The sequence below is a fragment of the Thamnophis sirtalis genome, unplaced genomic scaffold (genome assembly GCF_051295495.1).
Source record: "Thamnophis sirtalis isolate CommonGarterSnake01/CBP01778 unplaced genomic scaffold, rThaSir2_p1.2 scaffold_13, whole genome shotgun sequence".
Taxonomy (NCBI): domain Eukaryota; kingdom Metazoa; phylum Chordata; class Lepidosauria; order Squamata; family Natricidae; genus Thamnophis; species Thamnophis sirtalis.
Window position 1 is genome coordinate 40,914,305 of NW_028261393.1, and position 17,336 is coordinate 40,931,640.

Here is a 17,336-nt window from a genome sequence, read left to right on the forward strand (position 1 = left end):
GTGGTAGTATTTTTCTAGCACCAACAGTTTGTATGTAAATAGCAAACTACAAATAAGGCCATGCCACATTTTTCTGGTGGGCAAAAATATAAGCCCTCCCCCGCAAATAAGCCCCCTGCACAATCCCCCACCTCACCAACCTAGAGGTATTCCGAAGGCCTCAATGTGTAATGCCGAGCCGTGGGAACCAGGAGGGAGGCAAAGGTGATTGCGTTACTTAGCGCTTTCGGGATACCGCTAGGTTGGTGAGCGGCTCTGTGCCCAGCTGAAGAGGGGGGTTGCTGGGTGGCTGCTCTCTTGCGAGCGGGCTCCCAAAGAACCGGGCACAGCCTCATGGGCTGCTCTACTGGCAGCTGGCCCACAACCATAGAGCATACGCCCAGAGCGGCCACTGCTGGAAAACTCAGTTTGGAAGCCGCAGTAAAAGCCTTGCGGCGGCGGCAGTAACATCAATGGAGGTGCCCAGGCTCTGCGGAGAGAGCTCGGCCAGGACATCTTGAGGCTGGGAGTCATGCAAGCGAGAGCGGAAAGCCACTCGCGCAACCCCCTCCTCTCTAGCCGTGCGAAGCGCCACTCACTGCCATTTTGAAGGCGCCAAGCCGTGGGAGCCGGGTGGTGGCAAACAGGCGCTCACACGGCTTGGCGATACCCCTAGGTCAGTTAATGGCGCTGTGCCCGGCTGGAAAGGGGGTTTGCCGGGTGGCTGCTCATGAGTGTGGTCGTTTCATGGTTGCTGTGTTGCGCTGCTGCAACAGCGCAACACAGCCATTTGTTCCTGAGGCTGTGCCCGGCTCTTTGGGAGCCCACTCGCAAGAGAGCAGCCGCCCAGCTACCCCAAAACAATAAACCTCCCCTTAATAATAAGGCCCAAGCCATATTTTGTGGATAAAAAGAAAATAAGACCCTGTCTTATTTTCAGGGAAACACGGTGAGGAGTTCCAACTTTAGTGAAAACTGTAACTATACCCATCTCCAAAATGTTCAGATGGTTGAGCTGATTATGAGCAACAACTGGATCTCTGAAATTCATAATAAATTTTTGGCTTCCTATTTTGCCTGGCTTGCAGAAATTTGGGGCATGAGATGTGATCAAAATGGCCGTGAAAAGAAGCCTAGGCATTAATATGGGGATGGACAAATTTTGAATGCCATTTATTTACTTACTTACTTACTTACTTACTTACTTACTTACTTATTTATTTTCTCTTGGTCCAGCCCACAATTTGATGCATAGTGGTAGGAGAGGCTCTGAGGTAAATTAAATGATAACCAAAATGCCCTCCATCCAGTTCCTTTCCAAGCAAAAATGTGTATTAAAACAAAACGACACCACTTTTTCATACCTATTTTTACCAAAAATAAAGTTTGACGTGGTGGTTAAGGTGCTAGCTTAGAAACCAGGAGAATGAATTCCAGTCCAATCAAGTAATTAAATCTTTTTTATGGACACAGACCAACTTAAGAAGGATAGAATACAAACAATAATTTTAAAAGCTAAAAAAAGAAAGAAATACGCAAACATTTTAAATAGCTGAAACATTATTATTAAAAAAAAATTATTTCAACTCTTCTTATGCTAGTCTGTGTCTGTAGTAAAGATTTGATTGATTGAGTTCTAGTCCAGCCTTAGGTATGAAAGCTTGCTGGGTGACTTTGGACCAGTCCTGTTCTTTCAATCCAACCCAACTTGCAGGGCTTTGTGGAGGAAGCAGAGGTATTTGGCACCTTGAGTTATAAAGGTGGAATGAGAATCAAATCAACGAATCTGAGGAATGGAAGCATTTGTTCAGAGGTTTTTCTGACTTGCTCCTAATTGTAATGATGAGAATGTGGCAGAAGCCTTGCTGGGTTGCTGAATAAAACTGCTTTTCTTGTACAAATTCCCTTTAGATCTGATATGCAGTGGAATCAGCCTACAGAGAAGAAACTGACTGGGGGTAACAACTGGCAAGCAAAAACAAGCACCTCAACTACGTGGAATACTGTTCCTGTACCTCCTGCTCCACAGATGGTATGTGCTTACATTTTATTATTATTTTTTTAAAAAAAAATTCAATTCAAGGCAGTATTTATGTATTTATTTATTTTAATTTTTTGGCTTTTAAAATGTGAACTTTACGTATAGCGTATAGAAGAAAAGTCTCTCCATATTTGCAGTACGCTTAATGTTGGCCAGAATGCAAAGAAGCTGATTGATTTTAGCAAAACTACCCTGAAAATTCTTTTGACACTTTTTCCTATTTTCAACTTGCAGAACTGTAAATGGTAACTTGCTATTAAATGAGTGAGCCTTGGCCGTATCTCTTTTCCTTCCCCATTTCTGTGCTATGATCCAGGGTTTTTTTTTCTTCAACCAGACTTATTAAAATATGTCTTTCAAGTAGCTTGTTTGGCATTTCAAAAAAGGCAATAGTTAAATGTTACATGCAGATTCTTTTTATTCTTCCATCAAAGGTACCTGCTCCAGTAACCTACCCAGTAAATACACCTCAAGTGCCTGTGTATGGAATGGTAAGTTATTCAGGGTTGATAGGTTTATCTTTATATGGTAGAGATACCCCCTCCATCCACCCCCAGATTTAATGTCTGATTTTCTAAAGTTATGTAGAGAAGGAGTGACAGAATGCGGAGGCAGAGTTAAAAAAGGAATCATCTTAGAATCTCTATGTAGCCTCAAACGGACTAAGTCCAACCCACTTTAAATTCCTTTAACTTTTTAAAGTGCCAAAACAGTGCTAAACATTAGTTGAGTAGATTCCTGTGCACAGGCAAGAGTAATAAATGTTTAATTGCAACTTCACATGTGGTCCTTTTGCACCTGACGGCTTAACATGTTCTGCATTGGGTAGCATCTGCTTACTCAGGAAGTTTATGCAAGATTCATGATCTTTATATTAAGCACCAGACATATTTGAACAGTAAAACTGCAGAATGGAAAACTAACATCTTCTCTGTGCTAGGATTTTTTTATAAATCCTAAATAAGAAACAAAGATTAAATATTGCCTGACTATCCCATAATGATCAAAACAAAACTAATGAGTAAATATGCCACAGACGTTTCGGTGTATAAATATTTGGATGAGATTGAATATTGTTGAGCCATGTTGATCATTCAATCTTGACTGAACCCCAGATATATATAATTATTTGTTTATTGGTGCAGAAAGCTATCTCAAGAAGTGATTTTTAAAACAATGTTTTAAAACATTTTTAAAAAACCATTGCAGATACAAAGATGTTAGGCCAAACAGAAGATCAGAACCTTCACACATTTGGGGGGCCTTGTCAGATGGGTTGGAGCCATCCTAATACCTGGAGGAGAAATGGTCCATAGGGCAAGTGCTAAGACACAAAAGGCACACCTTGCCAACCAGCATTCCTTATTAACCAACTCGGAGCATCCTTGTTCTACTAGACTGATGGTGGAAACAACTGGAAAAAGATGATCCCTCAAGTAACCCAAGCTATGACAGTCAAGCATCTTGAATTGCACCCAGAAGCATACTGGCAACCTGTGCAGCTCTCGGCTTAATGATGGTTCACGTGTTGAGTAACCAGCACCATTTATTATCTGTGCAGCTCCATCCTGTGCTAATTGAAGCTTCTGAATGCCATTCAAGGGCATTATGAATACAACTAACACAGCTAAATAATTCTGGGTACAGTACAAAGGTTCAGGACTGATAGGTGGTCATCATGACTATATGTTGGAAATATGAGTATACCTTCCCCCCCTTTTAATTTTTCAAACAAAGTTACTAAAATACAATTTGGTTCTACTTAGACTAGAAAAGACAATGAAGGTGACGGTTGCTAAAGTTTTCACTATCCTTGAACAACTAGTAAGAAGAGCTGCTATCTTTTTCTTGTGCAGTGGTGGCCTGCTAAAGGGTGTCACCTTTAGTGAATGCACATGCAGCAGCTGTTCCAGGAGTTGTGCAAAGATGGTCCTTTGGAAAATCCTCATGGTGTCTCCTGAATGGAAGATTATGCTGTAGAGCAGAGATGTCCAAACTTGGCAACTTTAAGACCTGTGGACTTCAACTCCCAGAATTCCCCAGACAGCATGACCCCTGGCTGGGAAAGATCTGGAGATCCCTGCTGTATACCATTGTTTAGCTCACATTTGTGACTTTACATTGAATTACATCGTGATTTTTCAAGCTGAGAGGGCAACAAATGACTTCATTCATTCTTCTATCTTCAGGTACCTACTCAGATTGGAACTGCCCCTATTATGACTCCTCAGCCCATGATTTATACCCAGACTGGTCTAAGGCCAAACAATCCTTTTGCACCTATCTCTGGAACACAGGTTAGTGGTGGTTTCCCCCCCCCCCCCTAAGGGAGAATGTGAATGTTAAAATGTTTTGCTATTGGCATTTTGCCACAACCCCTTTAGTGGTTTGTTGATGGGTCCTTAGCTCATTCAAATTTTTTTGAAAGATTTTAAATAAGAGTTGGTTAGCAGTTCACAGTGAGATTATGAGTGGATTAAAAGCAGTACATAGAAGAGGAAAAAGAAACAATAGAATCCTAAAATCCCAGGAGAACCCAGGCAGAGAAAGAGAGGGAAAACAATAACAAATTAAAAACCTGCCTTTCACAAGTTGAGACATCAAACAAACGATAGCAAGAAATTAGATTCTGACTGGTTTGCAGATTGTGGAGAGTTGGGTGAGGAGCTGAGGGAAAACAAATGGAAATAGTGGAAATGAACAAAACACTTGCAATGGCTTTGAGACAAAAATTGAAAGGGAAACACATAATCAGTAATAAGAGTAGCATTGCAACGGAGGCTAGATGTGAAAAACAGAAAGTGCCATTAGAACGTGAAGTTGGCCTTCAGGATTGTTTTTCAGGATTTGGCAAGTGAATGTCTAGTTTGGCAAATAAGTCTAGTTGCTTTTTGAAAAGCACCTTTGGCAGGTGAATGCTTCCTTCATCTCTACCTCCCTTTGAACCAAACAGTCTTATGAAAGTGATATATTTAAAAAAAATTTAAAATGCTATGGCCTTTCTCAGCAGTGACTCTTATCATTATCTGGTGGTGCTAAAAACCATTGCAAGGGCAAAACACGTTAATGTTTTGCAACTCTCATTTAACTCAATTTTTCTGATTTTTTGGAAACTCCTGAATAATTTGAGTCCATTTGTTAATAGTTTTAATTTGGCTTTGTTTCTTCTGTTACAGATTCAGTTTATGTAGACCTGCCAAAACAACAAGACTCTTTTGACAAGCAAATTGGTACAGAGAAGATGAAACTTTCAGACTGCAGCCTTTGCCAGAGCTCATACTTGCTCCGCGTATACTATAAAATTACTTTTAATTGCTGTGCTTTAGAGATTCTTTTTATAACAGTCCCTATGGTCTGAAATCATGTGTGGGTTTGGATGGGGTTAAGACTGTTTTCCACGATACATTTAAGTGTTTTGAAGCTAAAGGTCATCCAGGTTCAAAAAGAATATCCTACTTTTTTGTTGCTTTTAAAAACAAGCTTACTTAGGAATCCTTGGAAGGATTTGTTTTTTTAATTTTGAGCCTGTAGTAAGCAAGTGGACAGCCTCAAACTTCTATTTATTTTCTCCCTGAAACTCGGTGGCTGATGTAATCATGGGCACTGTAGAGCAAAGTTGAGCAATAAGCTTTTTAGATACTCTGAAGGACTACCCAAAACAGTAACTACTCGGACAGGAGTAAATCCTGCATTGTGAAAAAAGCTGGTTATCTTAGGAAACCAAGCTGTTTTTCTTCATACTAGGCTGGCTTCTTCTGATTCATAGGTTTTATACTGTGAGTTTTCCGATGCTGTGAATCAATTTTAATTAAACGGGCCATTAGCATTAATTGAATTGGCCATGAATGGAAAACAAATTAATTGGCATCCAAGCAGAGGGATTGTTTAGCCCAGCTGTAGGGCTACACTTGGGCCAGGGGTGCCGGGGTAGCATATTACTGAGCAATGTGTGAGGTTCTGGTGTGAATGGCAACAGCTGCAATACTTTATACGAGTAGCATTGTTTCTGACTCTGGTGAGAGTTGATTTCTATCCTGGCTTTAAAAAAAAAATAACACCCAGTAAATGGTCAGCCAGAAGTTGTAAATCTGAGGGGTTGCTTGTCCCAAAAAGGGGCATCACACATTTTTCATTGTGCTTCATCACGTTCCGTGGTGCACTTTAAGAACTGTAAAGGTGGATTTCTGAATGGTCCATCCATGGCATAGCCTAGTTTTTGTCAACAAGGGAGACAAGGAAAAGATGCCCGTAAGATAACGTTTTTTAAGAGGAAAGAATTGTAAATAATGTGTAAACCTTTAAGGACGGAATTTCTCCAGAATTGCAGGATTTTTTTTGTCGTTGTTTATCTTTGTAACATTCAAAATATGAATATTTACCGCTTAAAGATATACAGCTCCAAATTTCTTTGGTATTGAGAAGCTCAAACTATTGTTCCTGAAAATATGTGAGATGTTACTGCGGTTTAGGAGAGCGTATATAATGTGATGATACAGCTTGATGGTCCATAATTTTCAACTCTCCTCCAAAACTGGTGGTGATGATGATGGTGACGATAACAATAATGATTAACTACCATGGGAATTGACCCAGCTTGTTCAGCATGTATTACCAGGGGGAATTACAAGAAATTTGAATTTAAAATCCCTTTTTAAAATCAAAGAAGAGTTCTAATTAATGGAAGAGTTGATTCCTTTATATCACTGCCAGGCTTCTGGTGTTAGGCCCGTTACCACAGCAATAACAGGACAAAAGATATCAAATGATACTAGTGTGGTTCTTCTTTCATAGAATTTTCCCCTAGATTTTGGCCACATATTCTTAAGATACGGCAATCGAACTTGCTTTTTCAAGCATTTGCCAAATTGTGGGTTTTGTTCCTAGGCAAAAGGGATTGACAGCAACTACAAAGAAAAAAAACATTTTTTGCAGATTAGAATGTTCAAACTCAGAAAACCATTTTTTTTCTCTATACGTGTCTTTTGTGTTTGTTAATATTGTGCCAAGAATGTAAAAAAAAAGCCTGCTTCAAAAAGGATATACTTGTTTTGTCAAGCTAAACATGATTTTTTAAAGGAAAGAATCATTTTTTACATATGTGTTTGCAATTTGTAACCACTAACTTTGTATGGATTAAATGTGCAAGTGGAAAAAATGTTTTAGACCAAATCTTCAACATGTACTGACAAAGACGTAAACTGGATGCATGTAATTAAATGTGGAAAGTGAATTTTCAAGGGCTTTTGACTTTAATGTATTCTCCAGATTTGCCCCAAACCAGTATTTATTTTGACCCTGTATAAGCTGGAGCAATTTATTTGTGGGATTTGTTTGAATTGATATTTTCAAGCATTAATTTAACTAATCCTCATATAAGATTGTATAAACTCGCCTTCCCATCGATTTTCACTCTTTCAATCCAGTTTAGACCAGTACATGTGTTTTAAATAACATGGGTTTTATAATTAGAAATATTTTATCACAGACATTGTGATCATGTGAACCATAATATAAGCAGCAAGCTTTTTAACTCCCTGAGATGATTGTCTAATCATGGAATTTTAATGATGTTTAATTTATTAAATTTACTGGCTGCAATTTTACAGCAAGGAACATCTTGCAATATCCATGTCATCAGTGAGAGAAAGAGAGCAACTCTCCAGATGAAAGTATGTTATCTTATTGCTTGATATAATATTATGTGTACTTACTGATTTTATTGTAATTATAATAATTCAAAATAATAACCACAATGTTCCCATTGCAACATATTGATGTATAAAATTTCTGATATTTACAAATTCTTCCTTCTATTTCATGTCCAGCACAGTTCATAAAAATAGACTTTAATTTCTCTGTAGCTTAAGGTACTTGCAGCTCAGCCACGCTGAATATGCACAACCTCCTGTGCCTGCAAAACCTTTAACCAGTTCACACACAACCAGTAACAACCTCTTTCTCAGAAGGTACGCAAAAGATTGTATTCTCCTTACACCTCTCCACAGTGATCTTCTAAATAAACATGGTGTCCAGTTGGCCCTGTGAATAGCACCGTCCGTGAGCTGCAGTTGATAACATGGTGATGTGTTTTTTTTACGCCTTTGAACTGTGCGATTTCTATCAGGATTTCATCCCATCTTTAACAGGTTTAATTTGAGGCTTCTATTTTTATCATATCCAAGTCCTGGATATGATTATATTTTAGCTGATTTTAGACAGTATAAGCAATTTTGCTTTTCTTCTGTCAAGCAGTGGTTTTCGAACCACATCTGTCCCTCGTTGTGTATCAGCTGTAAATATTAGCTTTGAAATGGGAAGTAATCTTTAGTATGTAGTTCTCTGGGTGATGTTTAAATAATATTGCTTAGCTACCAGACCTTTAATTAGACAAGGTGGGAGTTGTCTGTTATCTCCTGACCAGCCACTGTGTCCTGGAACTGCCTCCTCCCATTAAACTGACACAAGAGAGGGGAGTGGGAAAATTGGCATTAGAGCACCACGGCCTGGGTGGTAGTGCTTATGACTGCACTGAAGAGCTGACTCTCCAGGACAGGAATTGCGCTCAAAAAACAGTTTGGCAGAAGTACCCCTGCATTGAAAAATTGGAATCTTCCTGTCTTCCTCATGGTAGGTGCAGCGTTACAATTCCTTGCTGCAAGATTGCAAGATCTTTACAAAACAAAACAAAACAGTAGACCTGGGTAAGTGGTCAGTGTTAATTTTATTGCAAGTGTTTTTGCACCTGCCGCAGTTGGAATTTTCTGTCTTCATGCCAGAAATTACCATTGTACAGGCAACTGTACCATTTTCAACTTCCAGTTGGCTAAAGGTTGTTTACAGTGATTTTAGTGTTGTTATATTTGAATGGTCTTGACACGTTGGACAGTAAGTGTATATGTTGTGCATACTTAAAAACAGCCCCCTCTTCCTGATTTTATATATTTATTTATAGATCAAGGTGAACTTCCTAGAATGTTATCCATCAACTGTATCCCAGCTAAATCCAGGAACACTCCAATCTGAGATTTAAGCACATGAACTAAGACCGCAACACACCTGATTTCAAATGCCTTAGGTTATCATTAGGGCTGTACAGATTTTCAGGAATAAATCCCAATAGGTGCTTCGGTGCACAAATGCAACACCTGGCTGCAACACTTGAGTTTGCAGGATTGTGTGGTGGCTCTTGCTCATGGCCTCAGGAAAACACACTGCTGCTTTAAAGAGGGACCAGGAAGTTCCATCTTTGTGTTCCTGTGTGCTCCACAGCAATGAAGTATATAAAAATAATAAAATTTAAGGAGAAAAATCATGTTCAAAATTGGCATTTGCCTATCCAGTATTGAACACATACTTGTAAACATACTGGTGATGCTAAAGAAGATTAATGTAATGAATGTAATGTTTCACTCATTAACATTTTTATTGCAAATGTTTCTAGTTCTCAAATGTTTGCTATAAGAGAGGGGATGCTTCCTGTTACAATGTTCTTTTTAGACCAGTGGTGAATTTAAGGTTTTTATTTAAAGAAAAAGGAAAAACCAACCCAAATTAAGACAAATGTGCCTGTTTTATGCCGCCCATTATTATTTACTGGGAAATCAGTTAAGTCCAGCAGGACGTATTTGCAAGTAATCTCAGTCTGAAATTGGGACATCCTGGGTTTAGTTGTCAATACTGCTTTTATGATTTGCCAAAATGAAGACAGTAGAACAAAATGAACTCCTGCAGATATCCAAAGATTATGTTTATCAAAAGAAAAGGAGGTATCTGTTGCACATACATACATTAATAAGGCTTTGTATGTCAATGTCATTTCCTGTTTCCCCTCTTACAATACTAACAGAACATTGGGTTTTGAGTTTTTTCCCAAAAGAAGCAGGATGGATCTGAAGATGGCCAGATGCTTGGGTGGGACCTTTGCACAGCCACAGCTCCATGTTAAGCTGTTAGGCAGAGCTGGGGATTGTTGTGCTGCTCTCTGGCTTTTAGGAAGTTGAGTGTGATTCTAGAAAATGCTGTTGGGCACCCTAGTGTGTTATTTCAGCACCATGCTCGGTGACAACATCTCTCATAGGCTGGTGGGCATGTATGTGGTCATAGTCTATCTTAAAATGACATCCAGAAATGAAGTGACCGAAGCCGCTCTCTTTTGCCTTCCCTCCCGTCTCCCTGGGCCATCTTCTAAATACCTTCGCCCCCTCCCCAACAGTTGTTCCCTTTGGCATGTTGGCATTCCAGTCAGACTGTCCTTCTCATCCCATTGCTAGCCCTAAGCTGGGGGAAAAGCTAGATTTTGTCATACTTGAAAAAGTCTGTTCTGAATTGAAGGTTCCTCTTTTTAAATAACACATTTTACAAAGAACAATACATATTTTTAGTCCTCTGTATATAGTAAGGATAAGTACCATTTTTTAAGGCAAGACTATGGGGGAGGGTGTTGAAATGTTATCTTTAAAATTGAATACAGGGTGTACAGAATCTGGTTTTATTTTGCTTTTTTGGTTTGTTTTGCTCTTTTTTCAGGTGTGGTTTGAGAATTTGTTGGGATATCAGCTTTTGAGTAGAATGCACTGTGGATCAGTGCTTTTTATTTGTAATGAAAGAGAATCCTTTTCTCCTCAAGTAGTCTACATTTTGAGGATAATGCTGAAATGCTTTGTGTACTGCTCACTTATTTCCATTCTAAAGATTATATTTTTGAGTTAGAGAAACTACATGTTTTCACTGCAGTTTCTAGAAAATGTTTAGAAATAGAAAGGTTGCTTCTGATTCTGGTGTACTCTGACGTCTTGATTGTCAGGTACCAATTGAAAAACGTATTGTGTCACTCAATTTTCTCTACGGCTGTCTGCCACTCATTTTAAATATTGTAATAACTGGTGCAGTCTCTCTTCTCCTTTTGTCCCAGTCTTTCACAGGGGTTTCTGTAGTATTCTCCAAAACTGGTAAATCTTTGGATGTATTTGTATTCGTGTATCCAATGGTTGTAGGATTTAGAGCAGGAGGTGGGGATCTATGGCCCCTTGATGACCTATGGACTTCAACTCCCAGAATTCCTGAGCCAGTCATGCAGCAGTTTTGTTACTCTGATTTATCCTTCCCCCCAAGTGTTTTGCTATAAAAGCCGTAGGAAGCTTGTGGTTTAGCTAAGCTTTAAAGCAGATTTTAGGTCATGGGTAGAATTGGACTCAGACTGTAGTAATGGCATTTGAATCCTGCTGAAAAAGATTGTGATGTGATTCCCATTTAAACAGGTAAGAGTGAAGTGAAAATAGCTCAGCCTTGATCTAACTCTCCAGGCTGAATTAGTGGAGCACACACACCCATCAGCAAGCTTGCAGTGAGGAGCTTTTGAATAGTCTTCCAAGATGATGCTACAGCATCCTTTACTATTACTCAGATTGATGGGGGCTCCTGTTGAGCAAGATCTGGAGATCCCCCATCTCAGGTGCTCTGTTCACTTGGGAAGGCAGGGGCAAGTTCGGCATTTGTCGTGTATCTGGCAGTTGACCTCTGTTTGAGCTTCTCTATCTAGGTCAATGTTTCTCAACCGTAGCAAATTCTGGGAGGATTTCAGCTCCCAGAATTTTCTAGCCAGAGAACTACCTGGGGAGTTCTGGGAGTTGCAGTCCAGACATCTTAAAGATTGCCATGGTTGAGAAACACTGATGTAGATGTTTAATTGGCAGAGTTGGAAGGGCAAATGAAATAATAAAGGTCAGGTTTCTTACTTTCATTTTTAAACAGTTGTCAGGTAGAAGAGGGTGTGGATCAAAATACTGATAGGCTATGAGGAGGGAAAGACCTGCCCCACAGGCACTGCTCAAAAGAAGAAAAATATACCAAAAGGTAAAGATCCCTTGAGTCACTCTTAACTCCTGAAGATTAAATAGACGTTTTGGGATAGCTTTGTGGAAGTGGCAGCCTAATTTGGATGTGTTGTATGTGTAGCTTCCTATCTAATGTACAACCTGATGACTTTTAATTCTAATTTCTAATTAGTACATCCAAGGACTGACCCTAAGGATTTTTTTTAGTTCAGCTAAGCTTGGCTAGGTACTGATTCTGTTGTGAAACCCCCAAGTTTGCCAAAAGCTTCAAAGTTCCCTGTACAAATAGCAGTATTTAGGAAAGCAGCTCTGCCCCTTAAACTCCCCCCCTTTCCCCCCTTTAGAAGCACATAAAATGCAACTCACATTTCTCATGGTGTCTAGTTTGTAGGGCCTTTTTTTGTTGAAGAGCCAGGAAAAATGAGCTAAGCCAACCCCACAACTACAGCTGGTGGAGAACCCCTCCTGTGCTTGTCTCGGTGCCAGACAGCCTCCTTGCAAAAGTAGATTGGCACAGCCAAGGAGAGAGAATGTTGCCTGTCCGTTCTGTCGGTGAACTTGGTGAGCCAATGACCCACATCCAATATTGGTGGAAGCAGGATAAATTGTGGCGGAATGTCCGTCTTGTAATTCTAGCTAACCTGTGAGCCATTGTTGTTCTTTTTACAACATACGTATCTGCACTACCAGTACAATTACTTTGGTTGCTACAAACCTGTTCTGGAAATAAAGGTAAAGATACATTATAAGTAAATCCTGCAGTTTGAGGTCTCCTTGCTATCCTACAGCTCTTGCCTATAGGAAGCCAATGATAATCAGAAAAAAATGCCCAACTGTTGAATACAAAGGCAGTAAGTGGAAAACCTTATAAGATTTTTGCTTTGGTTCTCCAAAATGCATATTTTTAGAACACAAAGACCAGCAGTAGTTGCCATATTACTTGGGTGACAGATGATAAAGTTATTGAATGTTGTCTGAGTATCTGTAGCCAAATAACAAAATGTTCAATTAGAATAAAATAGAAATGTGCGGTTATTCACACCGATTTCTCTCATTCAGTAACTGAAATTATTGTGAACTTCATACAGTAGTTCTAGTGAAAACCACTTGAATCATTTAGTTGTAAATTGCAATTTACCAGGATTGATACTTGTATGTAGATCTTATTTGAAGTAATTGTAAGCCTAAAATCCAAGTACAATTAAAATTCCAAGATGTTTTTTGTGTCTGTAAGGCACTATTGAAGGAATGTAACCTTTGTTTTGAAAATGCTTAATGAATTTCTGCAAAAGTGTTTGTATTTTTTCATATTTGAAATGTTTTTCTAAGTTGACATTTTTGTTCAACATTGAAATATAATTAAGTATATTGTAATTTTCTGTTTGAACTTCTCAAAGTATTTATTTTGCCCAGCTCATGTTAGATTACAAAAGTGTTGGAGAACACATCTAGCCATCAAAACCTTTTTCAGTTTAAGCAAACACCTCCCCCATTATTTTTCTGAAATATTTTGTTTGCCATGTTAACACTTCAAAGATTCTGGCGCTAATGGGCTTGACAGCATATAAAACAAGGAAGTGGTTGAGACTATTGTATAGACTCCATTTTTGTTAATGAAACAGGTTTTGGAAAATAAACTTTGGCACAAAGTGTTTTGGCTCTGTTTTGTATTCAATTTGATAATTTTTAATTTTGCACAATTGAAACAATAGCTAGTCAGCTGCTGAGTTCCTATGGTGCTATAGAACAGGAAACCTTTTTCAAAAACAAAACAAAATCTGCCTTTCTTTAGAAGATTCAGTCATGTTAATCTAATATACTGTAAATCTTTAGCAGAAGACATTGTGCCTAATAATCCTTCAGGGGTGTCAGCAAAGAGCAACCAATTTGGGGCTTGAAGTAGTTTTCAAAAAGTAATCTTTGAGCAATTCTAGCATCAGTCTTTGCTAAATTAGATGGCCTGCAGTTTGTCTCATATTTCATCTTATGCGATGTGAGTTGTAGTCCAACCCTTCTAGATGATGCCTTATTAAGTTTACTTCAAAGGGCCTGGAAAGCAAAGCAGATTCTGCTTTCCATTATTGCTGCATTGCATCCAGGTGCTTTAAGGACTTTCTGGATTACAATTCTAAAATTGGTCCATTCTATGCCATCAAGTCATTTTCAACTCCTAGCAATTTTCTCCACAGTGATCTATCCCTATTTTGAATACAGAATACAGAGTTGGAAGGGACCTTGGAGGACTTCTAATCCACCCCTTTGCTCAAGCAGGAGACCCTATACCATTTTAGAAAAATTGAATTGAATTGAATTTTATTATTTGTATGCCACCCTTCTCCGGGAGGGACTCAGGGCAGCGAACAACTCAAAAGGGGAAAAGGGGAACATAGAACAGAATACAAGTAATTAAAATAGCCAAGAATCACACAACCACACAAGTCGAGAGGGGAGGGGAACTCATCAACCCCAGGCCTGCCGGCAAAGCCAGGTTTTGACGGCTTTTCGGAAGGCCTGGAGAGAGGTGAGGGTCCGAATCCCTGCGGGGAGTTCGTTCCAGAGGGCCGGAGCTGCCACAGAGAAGGCCCTCCCCCAGGTAGTAGCCAGGTGGCATTGGCTGGTAGACGGAACCCGGAGGAGGCCAGCCCTGTGTGATCTAATGGGTCTTTGGGAGGTAATTGGCAGCAGGCGGTCTCTCAAATGATTGTCTGTTCCCTTAAAAGCTTGCAGTGTGGAGGACTCATAAATTCTGGAGGCAAGCCGTTCCACTGGTTGATTGTTCTCACTATCAGGAAATTTCTCCTGGGTTCTAGGTTGCTTCTCTGTTCAGTTTCCATCCATGACTTCTTGTCCTGCCTTCAGGAGCTTTGGAACCCTTTCAAGTCCACCAACCACTGTTCCCTCAATGCCACTGCAACGCTGTAACTGAGTCCTTCCACCTTGCTGCTGGCGTTATCTTTCCTTCCACCTTTCCCAGCTTTAGAAGGCTTTTCCAGAGAGCTGGGTCTTCAAAATTAGAAAATAGGAAACAGTCTAATAAAGAAATAAATATACAAGGAGAATAGAGGAAGCAAGGGTTAAAATAGAACCAAGTTTTTTTAATTGTGTGTGTGTGTAAAAGGCGTGCTTTGGTAATCAACACTGGGTTGACAAAGGATGGTGCAAACTGAAATCATATGCCTTTAAGCAGCAGAATAATTTTTTCCTTGAAGTTTTTTGGGGTGTGTGTGCAATGGTTAATACTTTTGAGACTACCTGTGTTTTTCTGTCTCCCACTACAAAGTATTTGCAAATTTGTTTTGGGAAAATTTTGGCCCCTGTACTTTGGACTACAAAAATCCCTGGATTGCAGCAGGCATAAATGAATGAAAGGCTCCGTACAATCTGGAGCTTAATAAAAATGAAATCACAGTGATGCAGGCAAGTGGAGTCCATAGATTGTCCGCACCATTCTAACCGCGATTGGCGTTTTTAAAACTTCCCAAAATTCTTACGGATAAAGATACCCTTTGTGTCCGGAAAACAAGCACCCCACACTGAGCAAACGCCTATCTGAAGGACAGGGCATACATGGGTGGAGAATGCAAAGAGGATGTCGGGTCACCCTGCATTGCCCCAACACAAGAAAGAAGGTGGAAAATGCTAAAGGTCCATTTTTTGCAGCTACGAATCTGAAATAGGAAGAGAAGAGGAGAGAATATTGGCCAAGTGTGAGTGGACATACAACGAACTTGTCTGCAGTGCATAAACTCTAAATATAGATAGAATAGAGTAGAATTCTTTATTGGCCAAATGTGTTTGGACACACAAGGAATTTGTCTTCGGTGCAGATGCTCTCTGTGTACATAAAAGACAAGATACATTCATCAAGAATCATAAGGTACAACACTTAATGATAGTCATAGGGTACAAATAAGCAATCAGGAAATAATATCAATAGTAAGGATACAAGCAACAAAGTTACAGTCCTGCAGTCATAAATGGGAGGAGATGGGTGATAGGAAGGATGAGAAGACTAAGAGTAATAGTAATGCAGCCTTAGTGATTAGTTTGACAGTGGTGAGGGAATTATTTGTTTAGCAGGGTGATGGCGGGGAAAAACTCATTGCATTTAGTTGTCTTGGTGTACAGTGCTCTATAGCGTTGTTTTGAGGATAGAAGTTGAAACAATGTCCTGGATGCTAGGGGTCTGTAAATATTTTCAATGTCCTCTTTTTGACTCATGCAGTGTACAGGTCCTGAATGGAGGGCAGGTTGGCAGTAATAGTTTTTTCTGCAGTTCTGATTCTTCTCTGAAGTCTGCGTCTGTCTTTATGGATTGCAGAGACAAACTAGACAGTTCTGGAGGTGCAGACGACAGACTCAATAATTCCTCTGTAGAACTGAATCGGCAGCTCCTTGGGCACTTTGAGTTGGCGCAGAAAGAACATTCTTTATTGTGTTTTTATGATGACATTTTTGATGTTAGGTGTCCATTTTAGGTCCTGAGATACAGGTGAAACTCGAAAAATTAGAATATTGTGCAAAAGTTCATTAATTTCAGTAATGCAATTTAAAAGGTAAAACTAATATATGAGATAGACTCATTACATGCAAAGCAAGATAGTTCAAGCCGTGATGTGTCATAATTGTGATGATTATGGCTTACAGCTCATGAAAACCCCAAATCCACCATCTAAGAAAATTAGAATATTACATGCAATCAATAAAACAAGGATTGTACATAGAACAATATCGGACCTCTGAAAAGTATAAGCATGCATATGCACTCAGTACTTGGTTTGGGCCCCTTTTGCAGCAATTACTGCCTCAATGCAGCGTGGCATGGAAGCTATCAGCCTGTGGCATTGCTGAGGTGTTATGGAAGACCAGGATGCTTCAATAACGGCCTTCAGCTCTTCTGCATTGTTCGGGCTCATGTCTCTCATCTTTCTCTTGGCAATGTCCCATAGATTTTCTATGGCAGTGATGGGCAACCTTTTTGGCGTGGTGTGTCAAAAATCGGCAAAAAATCGAGCATAACTCGCGTTGTGTGTCACTTCGACAAAAACATAAGACTCTCTGTGCCGGCCTGACTGGAGAGAGGCGCGCACTGTTCCCGGGCTCCTCTCCTGCGGGTCCTCCCTCGCCGCGCTGATGACTTGTGTGCGCACGGCACGCACGCCTTACCAGCAGCCCCTGCGCTCAGAAAGGGGCGGCGGCGATACAGTAAGTGAGTGTGGGCGGGGGAGATCACACGTCCCCCCCCCATTCCTCCAGCACAGATTCTTTCATCCTCGGCGGCCGTGCAGGAGCCGAGGATGAATCGCATGAAATCCTGTGCGTGTCACCCCAAATGGCTATGCGTGTCAGCACTGACACGCGTGTCATAGGTTCGCCATCACTGTTCTATGGGGTTCAGGTCAGGCGAGTTTGCTGGCCAATCAAGCACAGTAATCCCACAGTCATTGAACCAGGTTTTGGTGCTTTTGGCAGTGTGGGCAGGT

The 17,336-nt window shown here is 40.1% G+C and overlaps 1 protein-coding gene across 2 annotated transcripts in view; it reads left to right on the forward strand.

Annotated features, from left to right (window-relative positions):
- The window catches only part of LOC106548345 (phosphatidylinositol-binding clathrin assembly protein), a 47,148-nt gene extending 33,643 nt beyond the window's left edge, over nucleotides 1-13,505 (forward strand). For both annotated transcript variants that reach the window (XM_087727183.1, XM_087727182.1), the window contains 4 exons: nucleotides 1,891-2,011; nucleotides 2,455-2,511; nucleotides 4,210-4,317; nucleotides 5,197-13,505. In XM_087727183.1, coding sequence (XP_087583309.1) covers nucleotides 1,891-2,011; nucleotides 2,455-2,511; nucleotides 4,210-4,317; nucleotides 5,197-5,211 — 301 coding nt within the window. In that variant the 3' untranslated portion in view covers nucleotides 5,212-13,505. The remainder of the gene's footprint in view (nucleotides 1-1,890; nucleotides 2,012-2,454; nucleotides 2,512-4,209; nucleotides 4,318-5,196) is intronic.
- The last annotated feature ends 3,831 nt before the right edge of the window (nucleotides 13,506-17,336 follow it).